The sequence below is a fragment of the Trichoderma asperellum genome, chromosome 2 (assembly GCF_020647865.1).
Source record: "Trichoderma asperellum chromosome 2, complete sequence".
Lineage (NCBI taxonomy): Eukaryota > Fungi > Ascomycota > Sordariomycetes > Hypocreales > Hypocreaceae > Trichoderma > Trichoderma asperellum.
In genome coordinates, this window is record NC_089416.1 from 6865697 (window position 1) to 6892126 (window position 26430).

General features: G+C 43.7%; 5 protein-coding genes across 8 annotated transcripts; 3 read left to right on the forward strand and 2 right to left on the reverse strand.

Annotated features, from left to right (window-relative positions):
* Positions 1-37: 37 nt before the first annotated feature.
* TrAFT101_004574 (NRPS) lies at positions 38-9932 on the reverse strand (the record flags this gene model as incomplete). Its single annotated transcript, XM_066127218.1, has 2 exons — positions 38-64; positions 156-9932. The coding sequence occupies 2 exons, from the start codon at positions 9930-9932 to the stop codon at positions 38-40; spliced, it is 9804 nt and encodes a 3267-aa protein (XP_065983327.1).
* Positions 9933-12109: 2177 nt separating this feature from the next.
* Positions 12110-13372, forward strand: TrAFT101_004575 (uncharacterized protein; the record flags this gene model as incomplete). Its single annotated transcript, XM_066127219.1, has 1 exon — positions 12110-13372. The coding sequence occupies one exon, from the start codon at positions 12110-12112 to the stop codon at positions 13370-13372; it is 1263 nt and encodes a 420-aa protein (XP_065983328.1).
* A 2237-nt stretch (positions 13373-15609) lies between these two features.
* TrAFT101_004576 (uncharacterized protein) lies at positions 15610-19133 on the forward strand (the record flags this gene model as incomplete). The annotated part of the gene is made up of 7 exons (XM_066127220.1): positions 15610-15645; positions 15697-15791; positions 15848-15925; positions 15981-16527; positions 16592-18249; positions 18297-18415; positions 18470-19133. 7 exons carry the CDS (start codon positions 15610-15612, stop codon positions 18931-18933), a joined length of 2997 nt encoding a protein of 998 aa, XP_065983329.1. The 3' UTR covers positions 18934-19133.
* Positions 19134-21396: 2263 nt separating this feature from the next.
* TrAFT101_004577 (uncharacterized protein) lies at positions 21397-22666 on the forward strand. Of its 4 annotated transcripts, none has more exons than XM_066127223.1 (4): positions 21397-21820; positions 21873-22005; positions 22073-22186; positions 22282-22666. In XM_066127223.1, exons 1-3 carry the CDS (start codon positions 21463-21465, stop codon positions 22077-22079), a joined length of 498 nt encoding a protein of 165 aa, XP_065983331.1. In that variant the 5' UTR covers positions 21397-21462; the 3' UTR covers positions 22080-22186; positions 22282-22666. The 4 variants fall into 4 exon arrangements, with proteins under 4 accessions (XP_065983331.1, XP_065983330.1, XP_024765615.1 ...); XM_066127222.1 differs by having other exon boundaries at positions 22116-22186; XM_024901617.2 differs by having other exon boundaries at positions 21873-22186.
* TrAFT101_004578 (uncharacterized protein) lies at positions 22601-24268 on the reverse strand. Its single transcript, XM_024907174.2, has 3 exons — positions 23839-24268; positions 23274-23779; positions 22601-23217 (listed from the first exon to the last, which is right to left on the reverse strand). The coding sequence occupies exons 1-3, from the start codon at positions 23986-23988 to the stop codon at positions 22791-22793; spliced, it is 1083 nt and encodes a 360-aa protein (XP_024765614.2). The 5' UTR covers positions 23989-24268; the 3' UTR covers positions 22601-22790.
* Between the last annotated feature and the right edge of the window lie 2162 nt (positions 24269-26430).

The following is a 26430-nucleotide window of genomic DNA, read 5'->3' on the forward strand; positions in this document are numbered from 1 at the left end:
ATATTTGGTTCAATTCCAGCATGGAAGAGCTGAATTGCTAGCTGATTTGATAAGTAGTCAAGCTCTTTATATGTTAGTGTTCCATCCCATGCATCGACTGCCAAGGAGTTGGGATGTTCAGCTATTGTTTCAGCTATAAGATCGTAGACACATACGTCCAGCGTCTCAGGAACTGTTGAGTTCCATTTCCAGACGTCTTGTAGATCTTGTTGTGTTATAAGATCAATGCTATCGAGCTTCAATTTTGTTTGCGCTTCAGTGCATACCAACCGCAAGACATGCTCAAACTGCTCTGCTATCCTCTGCGCATGGTCAGTTCCCACGACCGTTGAATCGAAGCTCAGGCGTATATTAACACCTTGATCTTGAAGCTGACAAATAATGAGCAGAGGATATGTACTGAGATTTTTCAACCAAGCTTCATCATCCGGAATTGTCTCAAACAGCTTGATCGGTAGTTGGCTTTGACTTTCTGGCTGGATAACAAGTAAAGTGGCAAAGTCGCAGGCATGTTCTGATTCCTGACTCACTCGGCGAATTTCTTGGAGGCCGATTTGTTCGTAAGACAGCGAATCTATTGCCTGCTGTTGTACTTGGCGTAGAAATTCACCCACTGTCTGTACGCTGGGGTTCAGGAGTATTCGTACTGGAACTGTAGCAATGGTTGGCCCTACTATCTGCTCAATACCAGGAACTGGAAGTTGTCGACCAAGAGCAATAGTACCGAATGATATGTCGTTTGAACCAATGCAAGAACTTTGTACGAGAGCCCAAGCCGCACGAATAGCCGTAGGCGCTGTGATATCAGTATCAGGCCACTGGACATCCATGATTTTTCGATCAATAACAGCAGCAACTCGAGCTTGCCGCACGGAAGGGCGAGATGGAAAGGGTGGTGAATGAAAGCCTTTAAACTGAGCTTGCCAGAAATTACATGCTGCTCTTTTGTCTGTATTTTGGAGATGGCGGATAAATGCTTGAAAGGGGGTGTTCGAAAATTGCGTTTTGCCCTCATACGCGCTGGAGATAGCGTTGAGCAAGATAGGAAATGTCCAGCCATCATAAAGGGCATGATGAATCTCCCACGAAAAGCGGATGCAAAAATCTTCTTCTACAGTTAGAAGAAAATGAGTAAGCTTTCTTCCGAGCCCAGGGCTTTTTACTTCATCAGTCTGCCACTGAATGGTTTCGTCGACAATTACTTGTACCAGCCCTTGACCAGGCAAATCCACGATGCGGGTTCGTAGAATAGTAAATGCATCAAAAACAGTCTCGCATGCTTTTTTAAATCTGGCCATGTCTGTTCCTGGTTGCAATATATATTCGTTTTGGGAAACATAATCACCAAATTCCTTTTCAGTTAACGCTAGAAGGCCCTCTTGCAGTGGTGTACAAGGGAAAATGTCTTGGATTTGAACGGATTCAAGACCGCATAGTACTGCCACAGCGCGTCGAACTTCATCCTCGCTCAGCCCCGCGTTGAGCAAGGAGAATGGCATTATTTGGTCCTCTGTCTCAGCTTGCTCCACTGTTGTTGCTACTTGTGCAAGCTCCCATAGTTGGGGATGTTTGAAAATGTCGGCAACCGTTATTGATAGGCTTTGATCTCTTGCTGCTCTGACAAGTTTGATAGCTTGAATCGAATCACCGAGGCGAAGAAAGCTATCGTCAATACCGATCTGAGAACTATTAATCTCAAGTACCTCGGCCCATAGATGTTGCATTTTCCTTTCCGTCAGTGTGCGTGGTTCCCGTTTTTGTTCCTGAGCTTGTTGACCAAATGAGAATATTTCTTCTACTGTTAGATTACTTCCAATCTCGCGGATCCTTTTCCTGTCTGTCTTTCCAGTTGTAGTCATTGGAAATATATCCAGTGGTATAAACGCTGATGGGATCATGTACGAAGGAATTATGTTGCTAAGAGCGCCTCGTAATTTCGCTATTTCGCCGATGACTTTACCTTCTCCGTTCTCATTTCCTGCCATCAGGAAGGCAACCAGCACCTGATTTGAGCCGCCGCGCGGTGTCACAATCTCAGCTACGACTTGCAAATCATGATATTCTTGCAAGTGCCTTTGGATATGAACCTCAACTTCACCAAGCTCCAACCGTTGGCCACGAATCTTGGCTTGCGAATCCTTACGGCCGATGAAGACCAACGATCCGTCAAAGTTATATCGCACCAAGTCGCCTGTTTTATAGAGGCGACCTTTCCTGCCACTGTGCGCTGGTGCTCCGTTCAGTAGCCATGGCGGATCATTGACGAATGCATTTACAGTTCGCTCATCATCAAGATATCCAAGGCCCACTAACGGACCTTCTAACCAAAGCTCTCCCTCAACACCGACAGGGACAAGGTGGCTTGGATCATTGGGATCAACAATCCATGTGCACTGCCCAACTCCTTTCCCAATTATCGGCAAGCCTGAATTATTCTGCCTAAGATTTGCCGCTGTAGCGCAGACGCTACATTCTGCAGGACCATAGGCATTGACGAGATTCCTAACTTTAGCGCAACGCTCGATATCGGAAGCCTGTAATCCTTCGCCAGCGAGAATTAGGGTATCTAGGGCAGATAAAACTTCCACATCAATTGTACGAGCAAGTGACGGCGTGAGCTGAGCAAAAGAGATGTCATACCGCTGTAGACAGCCTGCGAGGTCATTTTGCATCTCATTGTAAGAGCCAATGCAGAGACACCCTCCTATGCATAGAGTGAAAAGGAAGTTTGACCACGCCATGTCAAAAGCGTAAGATGCAAAATCAAGCACCCTACTGCCTGGAGTGAACCCAAGATGATGACTCTGATGCTTAATAGCGCTAGCGAAATTCTGGTGGGAGATTTGTGCTCCCTTTGGGATGCCGGTGCTGCCGGATGTAAAAACAATGTAGAGTAAGTCAGAGGGGTCTGCAGTTAATTCAGGGGACTGAACCACTGCTCCAATACGATCGACATTCAATGCCTCTAACGCCGACTTGCTCACAACTTCGATATGCGCCATTTCACCAAAGTGAGATGCCATTGCCTCGTTTTGGGTGGATGAGAGAATTATTGATGGTTTAATTTGACTTATAATAGTCCTCAATCGTTCTTCGGGCTGATTAATGTCCATAGCAATACAGCAGCCGCCGGATTTCATGACAGATAACATGGCAAGCGGCATGAACATCGATTTCTCAAAGAGCAGTGGCACTGGTACATTCCGGCCAACTCCAAGGTGTATCAGTCGTTTAGATAAAAGTGTCGAAAGCTCATCTAGATCTTTATATGAAAGCTCGCCATCCCAGGCGCATATTGCCGGTGCAGATGGCTGCCTTATTGTAGTTTCTGCAATTATATTATGTATACACATCTCCACAGTATCAGGGACCGCGCTATTCCATGCCCAAATATCCTGGAGGTCCTTCTTACAGGCAACTTCAAGATCGCCAATTTTTGTTTGACGTTGGCTTTTAGAACATAATATCCGTAGAAAATGCTCAAATAGCTCAGCCATCTTCTGTATTCGTTCGGCTCCAATCACTGCGGAATCGAAATTCAAGGCTATTGAGACTCCTGAATCTTTAAGTCCAAAGACCAACTCCAAAGCATAGGTGGAGAACACATCTGCCTGGTCTTTAAGTTCATTTTTTGGCCTAGATGTGACAGCTTTGAAAATTGTATTCCCAGGAGTAGTTAGCTCGGCTGGCTGTATCACGAGTAAAGCCTGGAAGCTGCAACCAAGTTCTGCCTCTTGGCTAAGTTTTCGAATCTCTTGAAGACCAAAATGCTCGTACATCATTGATTCGACGGCCTGTATCTGTATTCTTTGAAGCTGGTCTTCAATTTGGAGACTGGGATCTAGTACTACCCGCACTGGGACAGTTGCGATTGTCGGTCCAGCTACTCTCTCAATTCCTATCAGTGCAGCCTGCCTGCCCGCAACCGTTACTCCAAAGACGACGTCGTCTACTGTTGTATACGTTGCTTGTAAAAGAGACCACGCGGTGCGAATAATGGTAGAAGGTGTGATATTGTTTGACGGCCATGCCAGATTCGTGATTGCATATTCCAATGTGCTGTCCACCCGAGGGGCATACGAGGGAGAAGGACATACCGGAAATACAGCTCCCTCGCATCCTTGGAAATGTGTTTGCCAGTACTTTTGAGATGCCGCAATATCAATGTTCTGGATATGACGAATGAACGGCTGAAATGAAAGTGGCCAAGGACGCCGCTCATTTCGTGAGAGCAATTCTTCAAGCGTGTCCAACAGCAGGTGAAACGACCACCCGTCGTATAAGGCGTGGTGAATAAACCAGGTCAAGATTATTTTACTGTCGTGCTTTTTGGTAATACTAATGGTATTAAGTCTTGTACCAAGTCCCATGTCAGCATCTGAGTGCTCTTTCGTCCAATGCGCTGGCTCGTCCACAACAACTTGAACAAACCCTTGACCGGGTAGGTACACGATCCGAGTTCGCAGGATGGAAACATTTGTAGCCATATCCTCAAATGCCGCTCTAATAGTACTTGGATCTATCCATTGTGAGAGCTCGAATTCATTTCTTGAGATGTATTGTCCTGGTTGTTTCTCGGTCATAGCTATCAAACCTTCCTGTAGTGGCGAACACGGAAAGATGTCTTGTATTCGTTCAGGCTGGACAGCGCAGAGAGATGCCGCTAGCTTTATGGTCCCTTTTAGATCAATTCCCGACTGTAGTAGAGAAAATGGCCGGACTCCGTCAACTGGAGACTTAATTTTGTTGAAGTTGGGCTTTGCTACTTTAGAAAGATCACAAAGGCGTGGCTGTTTGAAGACATCTTCGACTGAGAATAATAAACCCCGGCTTCTCGCCATGCCAACTAGTCTCATAGCCTGGATTGAGTCGCCGCCAATGCGTAGGAAGCTATCTTCGGTGCTGATTTCTATAGGATTCACACCAAGAACAGTCGCCCACAAGTTACACATCAGCTCTTCAGCTTCTGTACCGGGCGGCTTTCTCTCAGCTTGTTGCTTTGGTTGGAACTCTAATAACTTTTTAAAAGTCATCTCGCTACCAATTCTCTTCAAAACTTTCCTATCAATTTTTCCCGTGGTAGTCAAAGGTAAAATTGTAATTGGTACAAAGGCGGAGGGGATCATATATGACGGAAGTATCTCAGCGAGGCGCTGATCGACTTCTTTCTTGATTTTCGAGATGATGGGCTTTAGCTGGTCGTGGGATGCGTTATCCTTGATGCCAGAAGCGCAGACAAACAACACCATTATCTCGCCATTTCCATCGAGAGGAACAACCACCTCAGCCTTTATCTGTATGCTACCATATTCATTGGGTAGTAGCTTGTTAATATGATACTCCACTTCGCCGAGCTCAACTCTTTGTCCTCTAATCTTGACCTGGCTATCTTTGCGCCCAATAAAAATAAGCGCGCCATCAGCAGTATACCGTACGAGATCTCCCGTCTTGTAAAGAAGTCCTTTTCTTCCAGGCTTAGCTGGCGATCCCTTTAGAAGCCAGGCGGGGTCTTGAACAAACGCGGCCGCTGTGTGCTCTTCATTGTGAAAATAGCCCTGACCAACTAGCGGGCCTTCTAACCATAGTTCACCTTCGACACCAATAGGGACAAGTTTTGTTTCGTCTTCTGGATCTACTATCCATGTGCACTGGCCAATACCCTTTCCGATTGGCGGCGGACCTCTTGTATGAGTTTTTAGATTTGATGCGGTTCCACATACAGAACATTCTGCAGGGCCGTACGCGTTCAGAAGCTTTTTTACGCCAGAGGCGTGATTAACGTCCGTCATGGAGAGTCCTTCCCCAGCGAGAAGAAGAACATCCAAGCGCGAAAGTATGATAGGATCGATAGTTCTGGCAAGCGATGGGGTTAATTGTATAAAAGTAATATCATATCGTCGTAAGCAACCTGCGAGGTCGTCTCTCATTTCGCTCTGCGACCCTATGCAAAGACAACCGCCAGTACACAACGTAAATATAAAATTCGACCATGCCATATCAAAGGCGTAAGAAGCAAAATCCAGCACCCGACTCCACGAATTAAAGCCAAGTTCAGTCTGCTGGTGCTTTACAGCACTGGAGAAGTTCTGATGCGAAATCCTGACCCCTTTGGGGGTGCCAGTGCTGCCAGACGTAAAGACAACATATAATAGGTCCAACGGTGAATGTGACACTGTGAGATTTTCCGTATTATCTTGTGAAATATTGAGCGAATCAGCACTCACAGCGTGTAACGCTGCTCTGCTTACGACTTCTATCTCGACCGGAGTATCGCTCAATCGAGTGGCCAAAGCTTCGTTATCGGCAGATGAGAGGATAACGTGCGGGTTAATTTGCCGTATTATCGCCCGCAGCCGTTCTTCTGGCTGGTTGATGTCAAGAAGCAGTGAAGCTGCGCCAGCCTTCATCACGGAAAGCATTGAGACTGCTGTCCACATGGACTTTTCGAAACACAAAGGGACGAGCACGTTTGCATGCACGCCTTTCTTTGCAAGATGACGTGCAAATCTTGATGCAACGCAGTCAAGCTCCGCGTAGGTCAACACTCCATCCCATGCCCGTATTGCTATCGAATTCGGTTGTTGGGTCGCCATTTTTTCGATCATTTTGTGAATCAGATCGTCGACCGTTTCTGGCAACCTTGCATTCCAATTCCAAATGTCCTGCAAGTCTTCATTGCTTAGGAGGTTGATTTCATGTAGCTTCTTCATTCGTATTTTTTCGTCGCAAATAATTCTTATTATGTGCTCAAATTGGCTTAAAATTCTCTCTATCTCTGCCCTACTAATAGTAGTCGAGTCAAAGCTGATGCTCACATGCAAGCTATCTTTTAAGAGAGTGCATATGAGTTGTAAAGCATATGTATTGAAGCCATTTAGTGCGCCGATATGCTCGGATATTAGTTCAAAAATTGTACTTTGATCTGTCGCCAGTCCAGGTGGCTGCACCACGAGGAGAGTTTGGAAGTTACAGCCGTGTTCTGCTTCTTGGCTAACTTTGCGGATCTCCCGCAGGCCAATCTGTTCGTATGGGATGCTGTCTATTGACTGTTTCTGTACCAGCTGCAATAGCTCATTGAGAGTTTGATTTGACTCCCAAGCGACTCGTACAGGAATAGTGGCGATAGCGGGTGCTGCCATTTGCTCAACACCCAAAACTGCTGCCTGCCGGCCGGTGACAGTCGCACCGAAAGCAACATCGCTAGAACCTGTATAAGCTCCCTGGAGCATCGCCCAGGCCGTGCGAATAACGGTAGATGCTGTGATATTTGTTTTCGCCCAGGTTATATTTGTGAAGCAATGTTCGATCATTTCATCAGCATTCGGTGTATTTGCTGGCGAAGGGGTTGCGGGGAAAATTGTGGCTTGCGACAGCTGGTAGTATTTGTGCCAGTGATCATAAGCTGCGTTCTTGTCAATATTTTGAATGTAGTTGACGAATCGCTGAAACGGCACTCCTTCTACTTTTCTTCCTTGGTACTCCTTTTCAATAGCATCTAACATTAAAGGCACCGACCATCCATCATAAAGTGCATGGTGCATCTTCCACTTAAACACGGTTCCAAGGCCACGATCAACACTCAAATTAAATCGAGTTAGCTTATCGCCAAACGCCATATATCTATCTGACATTTTAGAATCCTCATTGTCAGTTGATTCCCATGATAACTTTTCATTCAGAATCGCCTGTACGAGGCCTATGCCAGGCAAATCACAGATTCGCATTCGAAGGATGGGGAGGTTGGCGACAACATCTTCGCAGGCTCTTTTAAACCTTTCTATATCTATTCCAGGCCGAAGCGTAAAATTCCTTTCCGATATATAGTCGCCTGGCCGCTTGACTGTCATGGCAAGTAACCCTTCCTGTAGTGGGGTGCAGGGAAAGATGTCTTGGACTTGAGCAGCATCAAGGTCACACTGGGACGCGACTTGCTGCCGGGCGTCCTGTATGCTTATCCCATATCCAAGGAGAGAAAATGGGGCTACTAGCTCATTGCTCGACGCAGAAACAAGATTGGAATGGTTCAAAAGCTGAGCAAGCGCGAATAGGCGAGGATGTTCGAAAATATCGGCTACAGTTAGAGCCAACCCCTGCTGGCGTGCAATTCCAACAAGCTTCATGGCTTGAATAGAATCGCCACCGATATGGAGAAAATTATCATCGAGACTAATCATCGAGGCCTCAATCCCCAATACTGTGGCCCACCAACTTTGCATCTTCTCTTCGGCTTCCGTTTTGGGCGCCTGAGTTTCGGTCTGTCTTTTGCGATCAAGCGCTGCTAGCTCAAGAGTTGTCAAATCGCCGCCAATTTCATGTAAGACTCTTCGATTTGTTTTCCCCGTTGCCGTCATTGGAATATTCTTTATGGGAATGTACGCGGAGGGTATCATGTAGGATGGCACCACCTGGGCAAGAAGTTCATCTACTCCTTGCGTTAGAGCCGCCACCGATTCCTTCAAAGCATCTTTATCTTTGTTATCAAATTCGTCAATGCAGATAAATATGACAAGAACCGCACTGCTGGCGTTGCGTGGTTTTATCACTTCCGCTACCAGCTGAGAACTTTCATGCAGTAAGCGTCTGACATGATATTCCACTTCACCGAGCTCTACCCGCTGACCGTTAATCTTTACTTGGGCGTCCTTTCTGCGGATAAACATAAATGTCCCATCTTCATTCTGCCGAACAATATCTCCAGTCTTATATAAACGACCATGCCGACTGTCCCTCGCTGTCGCACCACTAAGAAGCCATGGAGGATCAACCACAAAGGCAGATGAAGTCTTCTCTTCATCGTTGAGATATCCATCGCCTACGAGCGGGCCTTCAAGCCATAGCTCGCCTTCTTCTCCTATGGGCACGAGACGACTCTCATCATCCAAGTCTACCACCCAAGTACACGCTCCATAGCCCCTGCCAATTGGCGGATACATCAATTCTGTCTGTTCAATGACTGAAGCGGTAGCATGCGGAGTGCACTCGGAAGGGCCATAAGCGTTAATAATTTTTTTAGGGAGTGAAATCCTTTCAGCATGAGAGGCAGTAAGAATCTCCCCGCTAGTTACTAGAACATCTAGCTGAGATAAAGCCTGTGAAGAAACGATATGCGTGAGAGAAGGTGTAAGATGGGCAAAGTTGACTCTATACTGTTGTATACAAGCCGCTGGGTCATTGCGCATCGCTTCATGTGACCCTATACATAGGCAGCCGCCACAGCATAGTGTGAAGATGGCGTTAAACCAAGCTATATCAAAGGCATAGGAGGCGAAATCCAGTACTCGGCTTGTCGAACTGAAGCATAATTTTTCGCTCTGATAGTGTAAGGCGCTGGCAAAGTTTTGATGGCTTATTTTTGCTCCTTTCGGTACCCCAGTACTGCCGGACGTAAAGACTACATAAAGTAGATCCGAAGGATTCACGGCCGGCAATATGGACTTATTAACCGTTCCAAAATCCATTGGTATAAGATCATCATCGAGAATGCTGGATTTGCCAACAACTTTGAGCGAGATGTTATTTCTGGCTATTTTCGACGCTTTACTCCTGTTTGCGAATGATGAAAGAATCACCTTTGGCTGAACTTGCTGGACAATCCCTCGGAGCCTCTCCTCTGGTAGATTAACATCAAGGGCAACGCATGCGCCTCCAGCCTTAAAAACCGCAATCATGGCCACCGGCATCCATACTGATTTCTCAAAGCAGAGGGGAACAATCCCATGTCCAAGGCCGAGAGCGTTTAACTGGCATGACAGGTTTGTTGAGAGTTCATCCAGCTCCCTATACGACAATTCGCCATCCCAAGCACAAATAGCTGGCTCATTTGGCTGCTCTCGAGCTACCTTCGCAATAATATCGTGTATGCATATCTGTATTGATCTTGGAACGATAGCATTCCACTCCCAAATTTTCTGCAAATCTTCATTGCTAGCCATGATATGATATGATATGAGATGTGGGAGTCTATGGCATGCAAGCGAGATGATAGATGTGTTCTATCGAAAGAACAGGGACAAATTTAATTGATACTCCCGACCTTTGCTGCAGAATACTCCTATTTTTCTCGTAGCAATTAGACTAACTATTAGATCATATACTTTTCGATGGTAGAGTTTGCAGCACACCATGTCTGAGGTATATTGACCGCCACTAGCCTTAGATCACACAGCACCACATTATTAATTCTACAACGTGGCCGATAACTGCAAGACTATCGATCTTTGGCACGTTGCGTCTTTTGCATCCTTGTCCGAATTAAGCAGGGAGCTCCCTTGGATGCATTTAAGATCGGCATAAAAAAATGGATAGACACTGCTTCCCGGTCAGAAACCAGCCCCTAAGCAGTTAATACATGATATAGGTATTAGGACATATCACAATATCCAATCCGTGTCTCTCATATGCAAGCGATGCTTGATGGTTCCACTTTTGCTAACCAGCTATCTCACTTTGAAGTTGCCAAGTACTCCGTAGCAGGTAATAATAATGAAAAGTTACACCATCAGGTACTTTAAGTATCTAAGTGGGTACTGTCAATTGGCAAAAGCAATACCTATATGTAATATACTACTTGCTGTACAGTGTACACTACAAGTCGAAGAAAAGCTATGAACATTTTGCTATTATAATACGTATATTAATGGTAATTATTATATATATATATATATATTTAAGTTAACGTTTATATTTCTTTGTGCTATCAGCAGACACTCTATTGTAGCGCCCTTGATGTTTTTATATTATTTTATACAAGCATTTAATACAAATCAACTAGAATTCTATTTCTATATTCTAAGAAAAGGAGAAACTAAAAATAAAAATAAACTATTTTTATACTAGTTACAATTTAATATAGAATTCTCTTAAGCCTTAATTTAAATATACATATATTATTATATAGGGTATTCCACTATTATATAGGGTATTCCACTATTATATAGGGTATTCTACAGTGTTTACCACTTTTCCTGCACTGTATCCTGCGGCTGCTCTTTACCTACTAGGCATAATTATACTACACACATGATCTAAATCCAATACTCCGCACGAAAACTGTACTCAATATTCACTCCCGCAAATTACTATGTGGTAGAGTACAAGGGTGAGATGGGATCCTTTGATCATCTTTCAGACTGCATGTCGCCCTCTTCATCGTCATTGGATAGTCGAATCTTGGCCCCCCCATTTTGTAATAAGCACTACTTTTCTGGGCCACATACTTGTGCTTCTGTTGGTATGTGCAAACATCTCTCCAACAGCCCACTTGTCCACTTATTAGTCTAGTTGGTAATGTTCACATATACCTACTCCGTACTTTGATAAATTTCACGACGGTTACAAGCACTGCGTTACGTCATATTTATTATCGACGGGTGGGAGCGACTATTTAGTCATTGTCCGAAGGCTCTCATATGTAGTGTGGCCTGGACGGCAAAGGTAATGTGACATCTGCGTACGTTGTCGCTGACTGTTTACTTGGGAAAATGTCCCAGACGCTCAGTGTTTATCCAAGACGAAAGGAAATCCGCCAAGGGCATTGGAGAGAACATCCCTTGTACCTGCAGGTACTAAAATAAGCGCTCTTGGATTTCATAAAGGTAAGCCTTTCGTACGGAGTACCTACTACTGGAGTCCCTTGAAAGACTGGCTAGAGGCTTTGTTGCTATCTGATTCGAATTGCCGTTTGATTTACCAGGAATACAGTTAGCTGGCCTGCTATAGTTGTAAAATAGACGGGCCGACCGTCTAATTCTTCGAGGGAACATACGTATAGGAGCATACAGAACAGTAGGCGGGCTCAACATTCGAAGCTTACCGCTAACAGCCTGCGCTGGGGTAGCTCAGCCGAATACGGCGCAGCTAGCTTCAAGGATGCATTAGTACGCGCATTACAAGGTCCACAGCCAAAGAAACGTTACCAGAAACCAAGTCCAGCACATTTGACAAGAATCCTAATCCGGCAGAAAGATTTAGATCAAGACGCCCATGTGATAGTGTTGGCATGCCGTTTCACGTCCAAATCCTCTTTAGCTTTTGTTTCCCAGCTTCATTCACAGTTTAGAATTCAAGCTCTTCACAAATCTTTTGTCTATACCCGCTACTCGACTCCAGGATGAATGCCAGCGCACACAATAACATTGCCTCTTCTACAGAAGAGAGATATATGGCACAACTTGATTTACCCAAAGGCGTTAGATTAGTAGCCTCGGAAAAGCTTGATCAGCGTTCTGACCAAGAGATAGCCACATGGTTGCAAAAGAGACACGCCGTTATGTCTCAAAAAAACGTATGGACATTCTGGAACAAGGGCTGGAAGGCCATGCAGCCATGGGCACAACGAAACGTAATTAATTGGGTTCGAAAGCTTGGTCCAGAGTGGACAGTTCACGTCCTTGATGTTGTTCCTGAATCAGAAACACACGTCAAGCACTTCGTCGAATCATCGTTTTTTCCAGAAGCTTTCAATAAAGGAATCATGGATGGACCATTCGTAGGTCCTCACCAAGGGGACCTAGTCCGTTTACCTCTTCTCTGGAAGTATGGAGGTGTATGGATGGATGTTGGAACATTTCTCTTTCGGCACCTGGACGATATATGGTGGAATCAAATTATCGATCCAGCTTCACCGTGTGAGCTAGGTGGCTTTGCCGTCGAGTTTCGTGAAAAATATTACACAATGCTTAACGGATTTCTTATTTGCCAATCTGGAAACTCTTTCATTAAAAGATGGCATGACATTTATCTCAGTCTCTGGGGTCCCAATACGACAAATGCAAACGGATTCCACAAGCATCCTTTGCTAGCTCATATAAAGGCGATAGAAACGCCGTCTGACAGGGTGATTGAAGACCCAGAGATGATTACTGCAGTAGATGTCATGCTTGATTATCTTGCACACTTTCTTTGCCTTGAGAGATTGAGGGGTCTAAGTGATCCTAATGATGGGTTTGATGGCGCAGAGTACTTTGCAACTAAGATTTTCCTTGCACCCGCGATGCAAGAATTATTTGCCCTACAACCGCTTACACAATGGTCTGGACTCGAACAGAATAATCTTTTCAGAACACGTCTTGATGGCCCTAAAGATGAGACTTGGCAGAAAGCGAATTCTTATGCACACGATGCATTTGCAAATCAATCTGCCATTAAGGTGAGCCGCGGACCTAAAAATCCCAAATTAGTGTGTTTGGCAGAGCTATGGGACGAAGAGAAGTTTATGGACGCTGACCATGGAGAGGGAACGTTTGCATCCTATCTGAGATATGGCAGCATACACTATGACCAAACAAGAGACTTGGTTCCCATGGTGCTGGAGCGGGATGAGAACACTTTAAAAATGGGGCTTTTAGAGCCCCTAAAACATCTTAACGAGTAAGAAAAGAGAATATCAGTTCAAATTACATCTGCCGTGAAGCGACAGTCACTCTCTGCAAGTTAGACTATGCCGTGATCGCAGGAAGAACGAATTGCTGCACCATGGTCCACCACTGGTACAAGGGTACAGAGTAGCTTCTCCGTAACTTCAATGGACACACATTTGGTGTAGAAAAATCCCTGGCTCAAAACTTAACTGACCATGATAATGTACGTCGTGGGCCAGTCGTCGTCTGACGGCGGATAGCCTATGAATACCTAACCATCAATCCATTGATTCTAATCCATTAGTATTACCCATCACTTATTATGGCAGCTGCCAAAAAGGAGATGCGATACTAGCGTCGCTTATCATGAACTACGACTGAGAGTGGAGTAATCAATCCACACTACGTAGTGAGGCTGCTCATGAGGTTGGATCAGGACCTAAGTGGGATGCTAGACGAGTGCACTGTGTAGAAGTATCAGCCCATGAATAAGTGCACTACGCTGAATAGAGTAAAAAGAAGCCATAGAGATATGATTACAATTAATTATTTATTTCGAAAGTGACCTATATTTTGATATCCCTAGTTCGGGGCGGGTATAGTCGTCAGGAGTGCGTGTATGTATTCCTTGTACGTACGAAGTAATCCTCAAAAATGAGAAGCGGACTAGCACTACCAGTTACCAGTTACTGTAGTGGTACTAGTGATATTACAGGCTACTTGTTGAATACGAGTCAGCATCTAGTACTAATCGGCACGGAACGAGACGAGACCGGTTAGTAGTGGCCGCGCATCCGCGAAGTGCATACTTCTAATCGCCCCAAGGAGATTTACAGAAATTCGAAATGCAACGATGCATGTGGGGTTAGGTACCATTCGTAGGATTTAAAATCGGTACTGCAAAGAACGTCTCGGTCCCGATTTGTTCGCGAAGGTGCTGGGATCTGGAAGCTAGGCTACTTGATACCGCGCTTCTGCTGCTACACAATTCCTGATTATTTTGTACGCTTCATACCTTGTTACCCAAGTAGGAATTCGCCCTATGATGTGCGATTGCTGAACAGAATGGATGAAAAGTCAATGGGACAGCAGCAAGACGGCCAAACGTCGCTTACTAGCAGTATAGTGTCACCCTCAGTCGCTGCGGATCCTCTTGACTATCAGTCAATTCAAGATGGCTCACAAGGACAAACAGAGCAGAAGCCCCAATTGAAAGATTATTTTGTTTGTTCTCCTCTTTCAGCCTCCATAAGCCCCTATCTTACAATGTTTAGCGTGTTTTTAGCTATGCAGCCAAGATTGACATTTTTGCCTACGCTGTGGGTATTATTTCGTCTATCGCGACGGGAGTTACTTTACCACTGATGAATGTAGTTTTCGGTAAGACTCACACATGTTCTTCCTTGATATTACAGTTATAGGGAACTAACGGAAGGAACTATTTAGGTAGCTTTGTCGGTAACCTAAGCGGCTTTTCTCAGTCGTCTGGCGATGGCGATGCCGGCAGGCTAAAACATCAAGTAGACAAATTATCGTAAGCCTCTACGTGAAATCCTCACAATATTCTTGTCGTTCGAGCCATACTAAGTAAAAGCAGACTGTACATGTTCTTCCTATTCATTGCTCGCCTGGTGTTGAATTATGCCAATAAAGTAAGTTCCGTTTCCAATTAAGGCGTTTGATCCAGTAGATAGTCTAACAAATGAGAACAGTTTACCTTTCGAATGGCAGGTATTCGGCTGTCATCTTCAATTCGACTCCACTACCTGCAAAAGCTCTTCGGGCAGAGTGTTCATGTACTTGACTCAATGTCTCCTGGCTACGCCATAAATACCATTACATCAACAAGTAATACTCTGCAACTAGGCATTTCCGAGAAGCTGGGAGTTTTTTTTGAATACAATGCCACTATAATCGCCGCACTTGTGGTGGCTTTTCATGCAAATTGGAAATTATCTCTCGTCGTCATATCAGTAGTTACATTTATCATTCTAACAGTGGCCATCTTAATGCCTTTCACCGCCAAAATAAATAACCAAATGAGTCAAGTGAGTGTTCAATCAAGTTTAAAGACATTTAGTCATCTATCATATGAAACTGAACCCTTTGTTCCTAGGCGGATGCAAACGCTTCTTCAATTGCAAGTGATGCTCTGGCTGGCGTGCGAATGATCGCAGCTTGCGGCGCTGAGAATCGTATTACTCAAAAATATGCCTTATTTGTAAATGAAATGAAAAGGCATGGTAACAAAATGACACCACTAATCGCTCTTCAATTTGCGTTGACGGTATGTATCCATGACATCTATAATATTTCGAAATGCTAATTGAGATTACAGTTCTTTGCCGTTTTTGGTTGCTTTGGTCTTGCCTTCTGGTTCGGTACGAAACTCTATCTCGAAGGTCATTTGGACAATTTTGGGACAATTACAGTGTAATGAACGGTACGCCTATGATTGCTTTAGCTTCTGTCAAACTAACAATCATTAGAGTTTTGCTTTCGATGACTATGATTGTCTTTTCATTAGAGCGGGTAGCTTCACCCTTACTAGCTCTCAGCAAAGCAAGGTTGGACTGGTACTCATTTGTATGGACATAATAACGCCAGCTAACTCAAAAACAGTGCTGCGGCTCGACAATTTCTTAACATAATCGATGCCCCTCAACCAAACCAAGGTCGACTTAAAAGTCCAGAAGTTAATCCTGAAAAAGATATTTTTCTCAAGCAAGTCACATTTGCTTACCCAGGCCGGCCACATATCAAAATCCTAGACAGCTTAGACCTACGAATAGAAGCTGGGAAGACAACCGCCATTGTTGGACCTTCTGGATCTGGGAAAAGCACCATCATTGGGCTGATTGAGCAATGGTATTCTCTCAGCGAATTCACTAATTCGATGCCTGAAGAACATGGGAGTTTAATAAAGTCGAGCGGAAACATCTCTATTGGAGACCACTCTCTGAGTGAAGTAGATTTGAAGTGGTGGAGATCTCAAATTGGCTTAGTACAACAAGAGCCTTTCCTCTTCAATGGGACAATTTACACAAATGTTGCGAATGGTCTTATTGGAACCCGATGGGAAAGTAGTTCTGAAGATCAAAAAAGGGAGTTAGTCATAAAGGCGTGTAAAGAGGCATTTGCTGATGAGTTTATTGACAAGCTGCCAATGGTAAGTATCTCTACTCTCAGAATCCACCTTGTTATTACGGTCATTCTGAATAAAATTTTGGCAGGGCTATGAGACGCCTGTCGGCGATGGGGGTACAAAGTTATCTGGGGGACAGCGACAACGAATTGCCATCGCTCGGGCGATTGTTCGTCAACCTAACATCCTAATCTTTGATGAGGCAACAAGCGCAATAGACGTACGGGGCGAAAAAATTGTACAGGCCGCTCTTGATCGAGCAGCGCAGTCGCGCACCACTATTACGATCGCGCATCGCTTATCAACTGTACAGAAGGCCGATCGCATAGTCGTTTTACGACAAGGCAGGGTGGTGGAATCTGGGTCTCATGAGAGTCTTATAGCTATACCTAACGGTATTTACTCTAATCTTGTACATGCTCAAACTATATCACTTGGAGATGAGACAAAAGAGACCAGCATTGAAAGAAGCTCGGAAGAGGACATGGAGACGATCATCCAACCTCAAAAAGATGAATCCGAGTTAATCATCAAGAATGCTCCAAGTCATTCTATCCAGAAGCATACACGAAGTTTTTGGAAGAGTTTTGGGCGGCTGCTTTATGAGTCCAAAAATAGCTACTATCTCATGATACTTATTTTCATCTTCACAGCTTGTGCAGGTGCAACTGGGCCGGTACAAGCACTACTTTTTGCTCATGTTATTAACGTTTCCAAATACACAGGATCTAAACTAAGATCAGAGAGCGAATTTTGGAGTGGCATGTTCGGAGTGCTTGCAGCAGGGGCTGGCATTTCTTATTTCGGATCATTATCTACCTCATTACGCAATGGACTCCTTATCCGCTCGAAATACCAGAAAGAATATTTTGAGTCCACTCTCTCGCAGCAAATGGCATTTTTCGACCAAGAAGAGCATTCTCAAGGCGCTATTGTTGCTCGAGTAGCGTCTGACCCACAGCGGCTGGATGAGCTCCTAGGTGCAAGTATGGCGAGCGTCTACATTGCCGTCTTTAGCATTGTCGGTTCTATATCAATCGCATTTGCTTTTGGATGGAAGCTGGCCGTTGTTTCATGCTGTGTCGTCCTCCCAATCAGCATCGTGGCATCATTTTTTCGATTTAAATACGAGCTGCAATTTGAGAGAATGAACAATGAAGTCTTCGCTGAGAGCTCTAAATTTGCCTCTGAATCAATCGCTGCTTTCAGGACTGTGAGTGCCTTTACCTTAGAAGAGACTATATGTAGACGATTTGAGACTCTTTGCCGAAATCATGTGGCTGCAGCGTATAAAAAGGCACGATGGGCAACATTCCTTGTTGGTCTATCTGATAGCGCAACTATACCCTGCCAAGCTTTGCTGTTATATTATGGAGGCCGCTTGCTTGCTAATGCAGAGCTTACGGTTCTAAATTTCTTTGTATCCTTCATGGTTGCATTGAACGCGGGAGAAGCTGCAGGACAAAGCTTGAGTTATGGGCCGAGTGCAGCCCAAGTCACAACTGCCTCAAATAGAATTTTAGACATGCGAGAGTCTCGATTTCTGGATAAGGCTGGAGCGAACGAAGAAATTCCAGGATCCGATGGGGGTGTTAGAATTGAATTTCAGGACATTCACTTCAAATATCCTACTCGAGACGTGCCTGTCTTTGAAGGACTGAATCTGACGATCGAAAGCGGCCAGTTTGCCGCTTTAGTTGGGGCATCTGGCTGCGGGAAAACGAGTATTATATCGCTCTTAGAACGGTAGGCCGTTAATTATCATTTTGCCAATGAAGCTAATTCAATTACAGATTCTATGATCCTACAGAGGGAAAGATATTGTACAATGGAATCGATATTACCGAACTCACTGTGAAGGCATATCGCAAACAGTTATCATTAGTCGCTCAAGAATCTTCATTATTTCACGGTTAGTAGCCATGAAAATCCTGTCAACATTCAAGTCTAACTGAGTTCATCTTAGGTTCGATCAAAGAAAACATTCTTCTGGGTGTAGACCCTTCTACAGTATCTGATGAACAACTTCATCAAGCTTGCCGTGATGCATCGATTCACGATTTCATCGTGTCTTTGCCCGACGGGTTTAGTACTCCTGTTGGATCCCGTGGCGTATCACTTTCTGGTGGGCAAAAGCAGCGAATTTCTATTGCCCGCGCCCTTATCCGAAGACCTAAGATTCTGTTGTTGGACGAAGCCACGAGCTCCCTGGATCCTGAGAACGAGAAGCTTGTACAAGAAGCTCTTGAGCGTGCTTCAAAAGGTAGGACAATGGTTGTTGTAGCACACAAACTTTCTACTGTGAGAAATGCGGATGTTATTTTTGTGTTTGGAGACGGTAAGATACTGGAAAAGGGCAGCCATACCGAGCTACTTGAACGGAATGGGGTTTATTGGAGGATGTGCAAAAGTCAAGCCTTGGACGCATAGAATACTGAAATCAGGGACGGGAGTCAACACACAAATTATTCCATGCCGTATATTCCGTTCTACGGTGCCTCGAATAACAGGAACAAAATGCTCTAAAACTAAACAATATCTCTAGCCACAGCCCAATCTCAGTCATAGCGAGATGGCTGCTAATTCCACGTTAAAAACTTGATCCTCAGACTAGCCGAGAAGTCACCCACGATCATTTTCGACGACTCTAACACTGCAGATCCTCAGTCGGCAGACCATAGGGACAGCTGTTTGCTGCACTGATTTATGACCATAGATGACTACCTAGGTAAAATTGTTAATTATTGATTGCTAAACTTCTTTTTCTTACCGACAATTGATGATTTGTAATTTTTTTTTTTTTTGAAACAGCCAATAAAATATCTCTATAAGGTTTTCCACAGGTAAACAGAGAAAATATTTGGACGTAATACAGGAGGTAGTTTAATCCTATCAATGGATAGTATCTCTAGAGAGGGTCTATCCGGTATCCAAGCCGGCGTATTCTGTATCCAAAATACCTAGCGGGGCGGGTAAAGTAAAGCATTAAATTACAGCATGTATCCGCTAAATTATAGCGCTTATCTGTTAACTATAGCGCCTATTTATTGCAATTGCAAGGCTGGATTACACCTAACCATTGATATGCAGCTGAAAAAAAAAAAAATTTGGTCCTGCTTTAAGTAACCAATTCTGGATTACGTTGCAAACAAAATACAAATTGATCTACAAATTGAATTTTCAGGTTCAGATTATTAAATTAATCATTTGAATGTGAAGCCCTTAGCTGATGGTATACAAAGCACAATAAAAGTTTAAAAAGGAAACAAAGAGCATGAGAAAAAATCCTCGCGAATATCCAAGTAAAACAGAAATATAGACTTAATTATACATAATTTTGTCACTCTGTGTAAATATCAATGGTATAACCTTTTACTAAAGGTCCTTCCCTTTTCTTATAGTTTGAGTAATTTCATCCCAATTGATCATTCCTTTATAACCCCGCTGCAAGAATGCTTCCCCCATCATGCTTGCCCAATAGCCCCTAGATGCTCCTGTTCCCACCCATAGCCATTCCCTCATTGCTCCAAATCTCCAAGGACCGAAACTCCAACCTCGTCCTTTCTGCACTTCGCTCACCACTATCTTTGCATATTCTGCACCTTCCATGTGCGTATCTGGAAACCCCAAGACCATCTTTCCAGCCATGGCTTTGTACAAACTATTTTCCGGTACTTGATCCGTTCCATTGACTTCTAGTTTGCTCTGTATATACCCGGTAGGACATGTTAAGACATGAACGTCGAAAGGTGAAAGCTCGATAGCCAGAGTACGACTGTATGAGTTCAGCGCTGCCTTGGTCATTGCATAGAGACCTTTGAAAGGGAACGGCGTCACAGACGACGCTGATGAAATATTGACAATTGTGCCTTTGGCGGCGATTAGCAGCGGCAAGAGACTAGATACAACAGCCATGAGACCGAAGACGTTCGTGTTGAATATAGAGTAGATATGCTCTGGTGAGACATCGGCTAATGCGCCGCGGGAAAGAATTCCACTGTGTGCGTGTTAGTCATGTTCAAGTTACATTAGTAAAATATCAGCCAAATATAATCCCACTTACGCATTATTGACCAAAACGTCCAGTTTTCCGTTAGTAATCCTTTCCACTTCTATCCCAGTTGCTTTAACACTGTCCGGTTTGGTTACATCAAGAGACAGGGTAGTCATCCCTGTCTCCTGGAGGTGAGATATGCTTTCCAGTTTGCGAGCAGTAGCAATTACCTGGTAACCTAAAGATAGAGAACGGACAATTATATGTAAGCATTCTGGCTGTCGAACATCAACTTGTATTTAACGAATTTAGAATTTACCTCTGGCTTGGAATTCTCTCGCCAATGCTTCGCCAATTCCGCTTGAACATCTGCAAAATATATTCTGTTATTAATACTGGTTCGCTTCTATACTACCGATATCATACCCTGTAATGAGTACATTTTTTTGTTGGTTATTTGATGCCATAACGGAGTATTAAACGCCCTCCCTAAAAACCACTAAGTATGAATTAGTATAACAGCTTTTATAGTTGCTGGATGTCTAGAGAAAAGAGGTCAAAGTTATATCTATCAAATATCAAGCCTGAAGATTTCGACATCAAAACTACGAGGCATGATTTCCTAGCTGGGATAATGGAGCTGCTTACTCGCACTCCCATTGCTTATTAATTTCAATCTTTGCTACAGGTTTTACATAGGTACATATGATATATTTCGATGATATGACCATTCCAAATTAGGTATTTGGAGCTGCTTATGCCTGGGGCTGAAAAGATGGGACGCAGTATATTGTGGCTTTGAACACTCCCGATTCACGTGCTCCATAAGCCCAAAAAGCATCGCTTACTCAATCTCTAATGTAAAAAACCATGCATCATGATCCACATTCATGGCCAATTCATTGATGTCGTGAATGTTCTCTACTGCAGGGATATAGCCGAAAAAAAAAAAGATATCATTTAGAATGAGGACTACAAAATATACCGGGAGTGTGTTTGAGCAACTGCCAGAACAGGCAAGACAAAATGCCAAACTCCTTCGCCCTGTTGACATGCAGCAGCCCCCGCTGCACTTCATCACTGCTACTCTACCACAAGAAATGAACAATACGCATGCGCTAAGTCAGATCAGATCGCATGTTTCCAAGGAATCTCACGCTCGCCGACGGCGAGCCCTTACTGAGAAGGTGGCGCTGTATCACGCGAGCAGTACCAGCGCCAAACAACAGTTGCACGCTCGCATTAGCGATGGTGGCAAAGAAGCTTGGAGTATTTGCTTTCCGTGGTCTCTCTCTGTTAATGAATTATTCCTCTTCAATTTCTGTACGCAACGTTTGTGAACCCTCTTTTGGTGACGCCCTAACTTGTTCCGCAGTCCTGGAATGGGTAATACCGAATGGTTGGACAGAATGTATTACCGAAGAATCCCAACAGTCATTCCAAATGGGCATGAGATCAGTTCTCATCCCTGTTGCCATGACAGACATGAGCCTGTTTACTGCCGTCATGTACGTTTCAGCACGAAGATACAGTCTCATTTCAAACAATACCGCTGAAGCTGAGAAGTATCACAAGCTTATGATACACTACCTTCTCCTATGCTTACAGAAAATTAAAGTCATCATCAATATGGAAAGCTACCCAACAGATGCCTCTATGGCTCTGGTCCTTTGTATGGCCACGGAAGCAGTATGTACTATTGCTATTTCTCAACAAATGTCATCTCCTTCTAGACTTGGTTCATTGCATGCAAAGTCAGCTTGCTGATCAGAGTTCTGTCATAGTACTGGGAGGGGCAAGTGGAAGCATTTCACATTCATGGAATGGCCTTCACCAAGATGGCTGAGATTCGTAGAGCATTTCCAGAGAGAGAGAAAGTTTCTCCTTTTTTGTTAGAAATGGCTGCGAAGTCAATATATGACCCAAGATATAATATTGTTATGGGGCCTTACCATACAAATTAGCTGGGCAGTAGGCATCAAGGATCGCGATTTTCTAGATGTCAGAACCAAGACGCACGGGTATTATGTGAACTTGAGCAACGCCCATTCTTGAAAAACCAGGTCGAGGAAGATTAATGCATAACTTTTTGTGAGATAATAACTGCAGTGCACACATTTATACTTACTAGTTCTCACATACCTGCATAGTAGCCTTATTCCTTTCATGTAGCAACAGTGGTATTTCACATAGCCAAATATTTCTTTCCTTGCCATGTTCTTAGCCACCAAAATTATTATACACAGGGAGCGTATCAAAGTTCATGTTACACACGGCTATTACTATCTTAGTATCATTTGTGGAGCCCTATTTCAATATCGGAACCCTGATTTCTGTCAGGAAAATACATGTCGCCTCGTTGACTAACCAATTCCACATCCATAGATTCTTTGCGGTCCCGTTTATTCCGCCATGACTCTCCTTCGCCTCTGGGGGCAGAGGAAACGTCCACTCGTTTGGTGACAGTTATTTTCCTTACAATTGCTGTGTTATTAATTCTTTCGTCAGAGTAAGAGCCAAGTCTCTCAGATGATGATATAGTGCTGAAAAGACGCATTTGTTTCAATAGCGGTTTGAGTGTTGCAAGAGATGAAGTAGTTAGGGCAACTCCAATCTCAACCGTGCTCCAAATGCCCAGGTCAACGGTTGTATAGAGGTAATCTGGGTTATCAAGATAGCCTTTTGCAAAAGGAATGCGAACGATTGTAGCAATAGAGGCACTATATATGATTAGGATTGTGCGTAATCTCACGAAAAGGAAGCGACTGCCACTTACACAGACCCTAAGGCAAGCAAGACAATGATGGAGATCTTTTCGCGCTGTGGTATCTGCGCTTTCCATACCAGGGTGGCTGGCAATGCGGGCAATATCCAGTCGGCGACAACACTGAGAAAGGCTGAGATGTATGTCGTGACTGTGGCGAATGTTGTTGCATTGCAACTACCCTCGGTAGGTGGGATGGGATTATATCTGGTCCATTGTAGCTCAATTGGATCGCAAGTCCGGATAGCGAACACCTCATAGATCAGGCTGAATATAGTAATCACAGCCAAAATGGTCCAGATGGTGATTTGTCGCCAGCGTTTACGTGGGCATATTCGTAGGAGAAATATACCCACAATCCATTTAGTTAACATTGAAAGAATAACATATATGAAAGTGAGAATCCATCTATAAAAAATAGCCTTTGGGCGATTATCAGGCGGCACATCGACGACATGTGAGCCCACGCCATATTTGATAGAAAGAGCCGCGCAGATTGTGTAAGCTGTATATAATATCTGCAAGTGTATATTAGTATTTGGACTTGACTTATTCCTTCGTATACATCATCTCATACCAAGGAAGCTAATGATATATAATCCTCGGCGAAGAAGTGCTTCAAAATAAAACCATGGGTGTAGAGTCGAAGGCCTATAGCTATAAAGCTTGTGACATACAGTGTTATAACAACTGCTAACGCTTCGGGCCCTCGGCTTTCAGGCATCATTTAATGCTAAATGCCAGGGTATATGTAGGAGGTAAGAAAATGGTGCAAAGTCGAGCATAAGTGTAATGCAGCCAAGGCCCACATATATAAATTATTGTCAAAAGGCGCCTCAAAGGAGATTATTATAGACAGCAACTTTCTGGTGGGATGCTGTTGGCTCCGCAGATTAAAAGCCAGCCTCAGGGGCTATACAGGCGATGCTAAATGTGGACACCAGAGCGAGATGTATGCCTCCATGTTAGACACCTAAGTACGAAGTGTCTCAGCCGCTTTTTAGGAAGTAATGCCTAGTGTGAGTGATATGTCTATCCGTCGCGCGGAATAATCTTCGAGGGCAACAAAGGTTCAAATAGATAACGTAGTTATATAAAACAACCTTTACCTCGGTTTCACCAGCGCACTTTTGTACTTTGAAATAAGAAAGTGATTGACCACTATCGTTTCAGCAATTGTCCAGTTCGGTCTCGGATTAAGCTTTGGAGCAAAAGTTCCTTGCAATAAGTGGGGATATTTTACTCTAAAATCACCCGCCCGTTAATCACATGTCAAGTCAGTCTAAAGTATCTATGCTATAAGTAGTTCTAAATTTCCGACTTTCCTTTTGTCAATAGTTCGTTTTTACATGTACGAAAGAGATATTCCTGATTTAAGTTAATAATATTTGTTATGCTAGCCATTTGTTTATGGCGACCCGCTACCTCGGGCTGTAAAGTCCAGTAATCTGCGTTTGGAATGCAAGGCATGACTCAATGCCAGCGGAAAGAAATTTTATCACACATCCATGCCCTTGTTGCTAATGTTCAAGAGCTCTACTGTGAAACTGCACCTAGACAGCATATAGGTGCTATCTGGAGAATTTGCCGTATTCCTTTGAAAAATTAGCTAATGGGGTTCTCTAGATGCTAACTATAGCAAGCTAACTGGCTACTAAGCTATGGGCTGAAAGCAATCAGAAAGTGGCTGCAGAACGCACTAGCCACTTTTTCAAAAGAATAGTACGCCTATTAATAATCTAATCCACTATGCTCCATTGTTAATTTTCCGATAAAAGCCGATCCCGAACTTTCCTGCTTGAATTATTCCTGCGGCTTAAACATTCTGACCTAGGTACTAGAGGCCAGAGCTCTATATTTTTTCTTTTGTTCATCGTTCCTTGCATTGTATCCTTTAGTGTTAACAAAAATCGCTCCCACATCCTAACCGGGCCATTTCGATCACTTTGGTGCTTTACAATTGGAAAAGTATTGTTGTGTGCCCTCAGCGTTTTGCTGTTGCTATCCTGCAAATATTCGGTGGCATTCTTCTTCGCACCCATGACAACGCTAGAACGCTGTGAAATTAACAACGACACCACAATATCTGGTGAGAGAATGAATCATGGAATATATCAACATGAAGAGTTCGCAAAGTGATAGAGCCCGCTAACTCGAACGAGATATCAACGTTTTGGGGGGATTTATGCAAAGATATAGCTCTGTTAGTGCCGCACACGTTACCCAATCTCGCCGTACTCTACGGAGTAGCTATTCCCCAGATGCTCTCAGGAATATGTGTAACAGCTGAATGCCATGTAGAAGATTCCGCAACACTGTACTCAGCTGTACACGTAAAGTAGTATGCTCTCATATTGAGGACACTGAAGCAACACGGCCATTTGCTGCAAAATAAGCCTTTTTGTGACACAGTAGTAAACAAATTTTCACTGAACTTATTAACTAAAGCTGGGAAACTGTCACCGGGACTTATGTCTTTTTTCTAGTTTATTACTTCGCAGTTAGTTAATCCTGAAGATATTTCTAGGGATAGCTTATCTAGTATTCAAGCAGGCTTTTTTAGTATGCAAAGCGGGCCACTATGGGGAGGTACTTATACCTTTAACCACTGTATTACAGCACTTGCTCAATACAATATAGCGTTCATGTCCAATATTATAATATACCATTATATTTATTATAATACAGCACTTACTCGCTATAATATAGGGCGTATTTGCCGCCGTCGTGTATTTACTTATATAATATACTACTTATATACTAGGTATTTACTATAACGTAGTGTTTATTTACTATCCGTAGTAGAAAGCACTGGGGGTGTTTTACTAGATGGTACCAGCTGGCACCGCGCTATAATATAGCCTATATTATAACACAAGATGCCAGGCATCTCCCGGCTATTATTTTATTCTTGCATTAAAAGAATATATATCATTATAAAAAGAGTTTAAATAAGGGTAAAAATTAATTAATTTATATAAGTGCTACTATACTTCTATACTATTCTATTTATTCTATAGAAGAGCGTGCTGTAAATCTGGCTTATATACCTTCTGTTCTAAGATTTAGTATGTATTAGTTGGAGCTTGGCTGGCAGCTTGGCACCTATTGGCATAAACCGGAACCTTGTTGGCACCAGCGGTACTGTGTGGGATCACGGCTGGGATCA